The 8,754-nt window shown below is 26.5% G+C and overlaps 1 protein-coding gene across 1 annotated transcript; it reads left to right on the top strand.

Annotated features, from left to right (window-relative positions):
- Positions 1-2,977: 2,977 nt before the first annotated feature.
- LOC107637588 (gibberellin 2-beta-dioxygenase 2-like) lies at positions 2,978-8,275 on the top strand. Its single transcript, XM_021120793.2, has 3 exons — positions 2,978-3,418; positions 7,408-7,735; positions 7,984-8,275. Exons 1-3 carry the CDS (start codon positions 3,030-3,032, stop codon positions 8,224-8,226), a joined length of 960 nt encoding a protein of 319 aa, XP_020976452.1. The 5' UTR covers positions 2,978-3,029; the 3' UTR covers positions 8,227-8,275.
- The last annotated feature ends 479 nt before the right edge of the window (positions 8,276-8,754 follow it).

Below are 8,754 nucleotides of genomic sequence, written 5' to 3'. Positions count from 1 at the left end.
TTATTTTTTCATTCAAAAAATTTGAGAAAAAAATATAATAATAAAAAAATATAATTATAAAAAATTAATAAAAATAATAAAATAAAAAATAAAAAAGAAGTTGTGTCTCTTGTTAATATTTCTGTGTATTTTTATCAGGATGGACACAAAATACACTAATTCAATGTCTCTGAATATAATGTCTCTATTTATATTTTATCTGTCAAAATATAATTTTGTATCTCTATATTCCTGTTTTAGTATCCTGTCCCTAAAAATAAATATAACTTTATTTAAGAGGATTAATAAACTAACTACTAAATCAACCCAACTTGATTTATAGGCTATTGTTTTGGATGTTATATTACGTATGATAGAATAAATTGATATCATACATTACTTGGTGTAGTTAACAAATTATGTATGCTTATCCATCATAAATCTGATCACTTTTTTTTTGTTTTTGGTATTGATCCATCATGAATCTCGTATTTGCAAAATATTAGATACCGTTATATACATACGGATGCCATATTTACGAGTCTGATTAAATTAAAACATATAAAAATATTTTTATTTTTTATTCTGTTTTTGTGTGAAAGTGAGCTCCGACATATAATTTATTCTGCCAGCATTTGAACTAACTTTTTTTAAGAGCGAACTGAATAGGACATCGTCTTCTTGTGAAGAGGCGGCGTTGGGTACCTGTAAAGGGACTCTAACACTCAAGTAAGTGTGAGTGTGAGAGAATTTAGAATAAGACTGAAGTGGATTTCGTACTTTTGGACTAGCTGTATACTAGTATATATATCTAATTGTTTGTTGTGTGTTCTGTTGTTCGTATCAAGTTTGTTATTGGTTTCATGGAGTCCATGCTGGTTGTTATCCGAGTTTATTGGAATAATGGTAGTTTGAGTGGAGTGGTTATTTTAAAAAAGTTATCTCTGCCAGCTATACTAGGTTCCGAGATTGCTGTTGTGGTGGGTCAAGGTTTGGGTAACGGATCATATTTTATTGTGTATTTTGTTGATGAAGCAAAATATTAGTAAATAAACTTCATTAAAATGATATTTAATTTACAAAAAATAATAAATACTATTTAAAATATTATAATAAAAATGAATATTTTAAAATTCAAATTTAAAACAAAAACTTGTAGGTTATAAAACCATAAAAATTAAACTAATTATAAAATATAGTAATAATCATTTTTATTATATAATGAATAATATTATAATATATAATAAAAGCAATTATGATATATATAATTTTAGCATCATTTATATCATTATATCAATAATTAAATTTAAATCAACAGTTATTAAAATGTTCTGAAATTCTAGAAGATTAATAAATTTTGGTGATGACAAACACACAATTTTTTTATATTTTATTAATTTTAGAAGAGGTTTTGAACTCTTATATATATATATATATATACGTTTTGCAAATGAAAACCATATTTTTATAAAGAACAATGTTATGCACATCACTGTATGAAATTTTCTTTGGTGAATAATGAAATTGGGTAAAAATCAGAGTGGAGATTCTAACTAAAATTTTTAAGAGAAATTTGCATTATTGCATATGATATTTTTTTATTATAAAAAGGACAATTCTACATTATTCATTAAAAAAATACTTTTCACCTTAACATAATCCTCACTATATATGTACACTTTACTTGATTGAATAATTACTTCTATTTTTATTATTAAAATAATCGATAAAAAGTGAAAAAAAAAAAATCTTTTGTGCCGGAAAAAAATATGTGTAGCTAGTGATGTACCAAAACGTGAACATTCTTTCTTTTAACACTCACCACCTTTGGGATAATTACTCTTTCTCATAAATAATGTCTGAAAAATGTGGTCATTTATTACGGGAACAAATATTCCTCTTAATAATTGAATTACTATCTAACGAAGTTTGATTCAGTGCCCATCTTATATTATTTACATGACTTGATGGTGTATATGGTTGGTTCTATTTGTATGAAATTGATTCCAAATAAAATTAATACTTTTTATCAGAATTAATTTAGTAAAATTAATTTTAACTTAATACCCTAATTTTATGTCTAATAAAAGTGACTTTAAACAACTTTTTTTTTTTCTAAAAAAAAGCTCACTACTTCTTTCAAATTCAATTCTAATTAACGGAAAATATTGGATTTGAAAGTTCATTTCAAACTGATAACTAAACCAAAAATCAATTTTTTTTAATGTTATTATTACTATGTTTTTAACTTTTAATTATGCATAACAAAGTTATGTTGTCATCTAATCAAATGATGACATTATCATTGATAATTTTTTTATTATATTATCTTTTAATCTGATAGGTCAATTATTAATTAATCACAAGATCTGAATTTTACATAAAGATTCTCGTTAGTCAATGAATTATTGTATATATAAATGAATGCTGTATTTAATAAACCACCAATATTTACTTAAGTGGACGAATAAATTAGCCGCTTGATCAATCCAAATTAGTTTTATTATTAATATTATATCACATTACATAATATGTCAAAAATCACTTCAATATTTATATTTTTTTCGTGTAAGAGTCTTTTCTTTATTTGTGTAAATTTTTTTATGTTTTTTTTGTTGTCCTTATACTAAATCTTTTTTATTTTGTTAACAATGATTGATTTTTATAATTTTAGATAATAGAATTCCAGATTTTATATATAATTTTTTACCATAGTATGTGTTTGTAATAATATAATAAATGGTGTTTTTTGTGCATAGATTCGCTCCCATGATGGTTTGTTTCTGTATAAATAGACCATCATTCTTGTTCACATTTCCTCACTTCTTGCCTGCTCTTCTTCATCATCAATCCCATCACACATATAATAACCTTTCTCTTTCTCTTTCTCTTTCTCTTTCTCTCCATCCATCTTGTTATTTTTCTTTTCTCATGTTTATATAATAATAAGGTCCACTATTCACTATTCACCAAATACTTATATATTATATCCCTTTAATTCTTCTACATACTTTCAACACCTTGTGTGTGTTCTAACTTCCATATAAGAAATGGTGGTAGCTTCACCCAATTCAATCCAAACCGAAAAGATTGTATCCATCAACCTTCCCACCAAAGACTTATCCAAAGAAAGAGCAACGGTTGCAAAGCTGATCGTGAAAGCGAGCGAAGAGTATGGATTCTTCAACGTCATCAACCACCGGATTCCTCAAGACATAATAGACAACATGGAGGAAGCCGGCTTCGACTTCTTCGCGAAGCCGGCTTCCCAAAAGGCGAAACTTGCATCCAATTACGATAGCGTTCCGCTAGGGTATGGATGCAAGAACATAGGGTTCAATGGCGACGTTGGTGAGGTGGAATACCTCCTTTTAAATGGAAGTGCTTCTCATATTTCTAAGATCTCCACAACCATCTCCAATGACCCATCAAACTTCAGGTATGTGCACCCTTTTTTTTTTTTTTGTTCTTTTATTTAGAATGTTGTTGTCCATTACTTTTGGATTATCGCATTAATCTTGTAGTGTTTTGAAGAGGTGAGATTACTGTTTTTCGTTTTAGGTTAAAAATAGGTCGGATCACTTTTACCAATTTTTAAAAGAAAAATAGAAAATAAAAGAATAATGTTACATATCCAAATTTTTTTATTAATTAAATTTAATTAAATTGATCAAATATAACAAAAAATAGTTATGACTAGTATTATTTTAAATTTTATTATTTAATTTGGTTAAATTTAGTTCATAAAAAACTTAAATATATAGTATTATTCAAAATAAAATTTAAGTAATTAACATGAGATAACTTTTTTTTATTATAAATTAAATTTATTTTTTATTTTTTTAAATTTAAAATTTATGATTAAAAATACCCAAAAAAATTGTATCCAATCCCTAGCTGCGCTATAAACTCTAAATAGCTCCATTTAACAACTAGATCTTTTTCTTTTGTATATTTATTTACTCTCCTCTGTTATACAATATACTTCAAATACTTTTTTCTCTCTTTTGCTAGTTGTAGTATAGTGTAGACCAAGTAATCTTCAATATAACAATAGGAGATTAAAAATATTGTTTAACTATATGCATAAAATGATACAAATAATTAATATTGTTTTGTAGTAGCTAGGTTGTGGTGTATGGAGGTATATAAATAATAAGCTAGTTGTAATTATGCAAGCAATGAATAATGATAAGGTTTGGGTTGGGAGGTACGTACCTTGGGTATGAGTTGTAAGAGAGCAACAATTAAGGGAGAGAGAATGTAGTGTTGAAGGTTCCAATGCAATGCCATTCATTCTGAGTGATGGAACCATTCTTTCTTTCTTTACACAACAGCACTTGTACAGCTTGCTCTATGCATGTATCTCTTAGTGAAGTGGTCCTTCCTTCTTTCTATTATCATCCAATTTTCTTTTTCTTAGCTACTAAAATAATTATTTTTAACACTTATTTATTTTTTAGCTGTAATAAAAATAACTATTAATATATTTACTAATGACTAAATATTAATCGTATTATATTTTGTCGCTAAAATATTTTAGCGACAATTATATAATCATCGATAAAAATATTTTTTAATGACCGTAAAAAATATATAATTACTAACAACAATATGTAAATACCGCAAAAACATAAATTAAATAAGACATATAGTGACCATTATATTATTGTTACTAAAAATTTTTTATTAAAACTGATTTTTGTGGTAATATTAGTAATTCTCGTAAAACTATTTATTTCATAAATTTAAATTCATAATCAAGATATATGATTAATTATATATTTAATATATCTTTTTATATATGTAAGAAATTTTGAGTTTTAAAAAGTGTGAATTATGCATAAGACTTTTTTATTTTTTTTATACTTAAAATTTTTATATCAAAAATTAAATTATAAATTTTTTTAGTATAAAAATTTTAATATCATATCATAGAATTACTTATTTCAAAAGTGTAACTCAATAGATAAAAATATAAATAATTATATATCTAATAATTAATGACATTAGTTGCTTCTCCCAATATGTAACACTATAGTAATTAATGACCTTATGAGTGTGTTTAGAACACAATAAAAGTAGGATGATTAGATTCTAAAATCAAATTCTTTATTTGAAATGGATAAAAAAATATGGATTGATCATTAATGTGTAAATCCTATGTATTTATTTTAACACTTCTCTCAAATATTTTTACTTCTTTTTTTATAGAATTTGATTGAAATTAAAATAATTTGACATGTTAAACATATGAAAAAATCATTTACCCTATATGTATTAATATAAAAGGGTTTGGAGATGAAAGAGATGGTAGTCTATTGGTGATGATGGTGGTGGTTCTTGGTTATATATATTGGAATATTGTATAATAAATAAAAGATAAAAATATAAAATCAAATTATTATATAAATTTGTAAATCAAATTAATTCCTATTATCTTACATAATTGCTCCAAATACAATAATTCATTTTCAATTTAATTCGTTACAAACAAATCAAATCAATTATTAAAGAAATGCTATTTGTACACTAAAATCAATCACTAAATCAGCTATTAATGTATTTGTGTATAAATACATGTGTAGTTTAATTTATTTTTAATGTATATTTGTATTCTAACATGTATTTTATACTGGTAGCTGATTTTGATAGCTGATTTTAGTGTACACGTAATATAACCCATTATTAAAATATGTTGTTGCAAATACACCTAACAATACGATTTATTTATACATATATATTTTTAAATTTATTATTTTGTGAATATACATTAGTCTTACTCAAAGTAAAAGTTATACTCTATTCTATGATAAATCACTAAACGGATAATTTAAAATCAGTTATTACTTATTAAGTTACTTTTATTTTTGAAATATCTAAGTATTTGTACATCCAATTGTGTGGACGCGCAATTTATCCAATATCTTTGGAATATCCGTTATGCTATAGGTAACCCTTGTTTTGCACCTTTTAATTAACTAGGCGATAATTATTTGCATATCATTCCTATATATGTTTGAAGAACTTCTAATATTTCAAATATACTTATCCAAAAATTCTAGTTTAATAATTTTATTGTAATTAGAAACATAGTCAGAATTAGTCTATCAAATATTTTTCACCCTTAGAGAGAGAAATTTTATGTGTACCATATATAATATAATACATTTCTTTCAACTGATGGATGATACAAATTATGTCTATATTTTTTCATATATATTTAATGGAAAATGAAGCATAAACATCATCATAAAATATGAAATTCGAAATAAACATAAAATTTCAGTTCATCAGCATGTTAGCATGTAGCATATATATTTTAATTTTTTTGTTCTCACACATAAGCTAAGATCTATTTTAACTAATATATATATATATATATATATATATATATATATATATATATATTATTAGTTGTTATGATTTTAATAAATTTATAATTAAGTCTTTATATTTAATTTTTTTAATTATATTTTTACATTATTTTTAATTTTGTAATTAGATCCTTGTCAATATAAAAAATATTAGAGCTAACGAAATATGTATCCGCAAATTGAATGTACCTACAATCAATAATCTAATTAGATCTTTGATTATATGTTTTTGGAAAGAATATTATGTTAATTTTAACGTTTTTGACACGAAAATGATCTAATTATAAAATTAAAAATAGTATAAAGACCTAACTAAAAGAAAAATATAAAGACTTAATTACAAATTTAGTAAAATAATAAAGATTAATAGAATAATTAAACTAGTAAATATATGTTATGATCTAATTAATTACAATCTTGTATTGAGTAGAATTGAATTATTAGAGTGCACGTGAAATTATAAAAACCTATAAAGTACGGATATTTTATTGAGCTGTCGTGTCCACATATAGGACACGTTTTAGACACGACACTCATCTGCTATTTATGTTTGTCGTGTCCAACCGTGTCTTAATAAAAAATAAAAAATTCTTCTTTAAACGCAATTAAATACACTTAAATACCATCACGTGTAAACGTGTCCAGTCTTATACTTAACATATATTCTTGACATGAGTTTAGAAATAATATATATTATTATTAATATTAAAATAAAAAATATTTTTAATATTTTTAATAATAAAAAAAATATTAAATACCAATAAAATATTAAAATATTATTATAATTTATCTAAAAAATAATTTATATTTTATAGTATATCTTATAAAATTTTAAAATTTGAATACCCACGTGTCCCAGTATCATATTATATCCTATATGTACATGAGTATCCGTTCATCACAGATAAAAAGCATCAGAATAGCACATGGGGCTATATATGAAAACTAAAGGGTAGTCCTAAGAGGTGGGATTGCATGTCAGAAATTGAGAAACACTTTTACCTGTTTGAATGCAACTGATAGTGAATAGAGGATTGGAATGATGATGCAGGTATAGGGTGGTGAGTGCATACAGAGATGCAGTGGAGGAGTTAGCATGTGAGATATTGGAGCTGATGGCAGAGGGTTTGGGGGTCCCCAACACTTCCATCTTCACCACCTTCATCAACCACCCTGATAGCGACTCACTCCTCAGATTCAATCACTACCCCCCACTTCCACCTTCTCTTGCCTTTGGGGACCATTCTGACCCTCAGATCATAACCCTTCTCAGATCCAACCCTGTTTCTGGCCTCCAAATTTCCCTCCAACATGGTCTGTGGATCCCAGTCCTTCCTGACCCCAAAGCTTTCTCTGTTAACGTCGGTGATTTATTACAGGTATCTATCAATGCTACCACTTTCCTACCTACATACCTATATTCATATATATTGCATTATTCCTATTCTCATAAGAGAGAGCGAGATAGACATAGCATGTTACCCATGTACAACATCTTTAAGGTAAAATAAAGAAACATGTTAGTTATGTATGTACGTCTTATGTTACATAAAACATCACGTGAATTCACATAGATAAAAGGTAGATTAATCATTAATACACTACTAATATTATTGTGTACGATCAGGTTATGACAAATGGAAGATTTGTGAGTGTCCGGCACAGGGCGGTGACAAACTCAGAGAAGGCAAGAATGTCAATAGCATATTTTGGGGCTCCGCCACTGAATGCGTGTATCGTTGCTCCGCCGGAGATGCTTACACCAGAGAGGCCCTCCCTACTGTTTAGGGCATTCACTTGGGCTGAGTACAAGAAAGCCACCTACTCTCTTAGGCTTGGAGACACCCGCATTGACCTCTTTAGGAATTGAATAACCTCATCACAATACCAAAAACTTATTATCAACCTTTTATTTTTAGACAATGACTTATGTGATGCATGCTTAAATTTTTTTTCCTCCAATGCAAATACGCTTTCTAAGGATAAAAGTATTTTGCACTACCAGAGACTCTATAGAAAACTATACCAAAATATTATATGATAGAATTAACTAAAGAATTAGGTGACCATTAAAACTATATATACCTAAGAAGTTACACAAAAAACTCACGAGTTCTAAATAAAGACCTCAACTCAATTCATGAATTAACATTTTACGGCACTATAAAATTATCTTACACTAATAGGATCAATGGTATGTGTGAAAATTCATGGTGGATATGGAATCCGCTCTCATCATCAATCTCTATTGTGAAGGATCAAGTGAAGAGGGTGAAGAGCTAGAAAGAGGAAAGAGATGAAGAGAAAATGAATGAGGAAATTAAAAGCTCTACTACTTGGCAGAGAAGTGAAACGGAGAAAGAAGCTTACTTTATACAAAGCTGGAACGAAGTTACAA

Source organism: Arachis ipaensis, chromosome B4, assembly GCF_059453495.1.
Source record: "Arachis ipaensis isolate K30076 ecotype BB chromosome B4, ASM5945349v1, whole genome shotgun sequence".
Classification (NCBI taxonomy): domain Eukaryota; kingdom Viridiplantae; phylum Streptophyta; class Magnoliopsida; order Fabales; family Fabaceae; genus Arachis; species Arachis ipaensis.
The sequence above is the reverse complement of the archived record's forward strand: the minus strand, read 5'-3'. Positions and strand labels throughout refer to the sequence as shown.

Bases quoted from the DNA above. Each gene is read 5' to 3' on its own strand.
- LOC107637588 (XM_021120793.2), top strand. From the start codon at position 3,030: ATGGTGGTAGCTTCACCCAATTCAATCCAAACCGAAAAGATTGTATCC. The intron at 3,419-7,407 runs GTATGTGCACCC...ATGATGATGCAG, and splicing joins AATGACCCATCAAACTTCAG to GTATAGGGTGGTGAGTGCAT. The intron at 7,736-7,983 runs GTATCTATCAAT...GTGTACGATCAG, and splicing joins ACGTCGGTGATTTATTACAG to GTTATGACAAATGGAAGATT.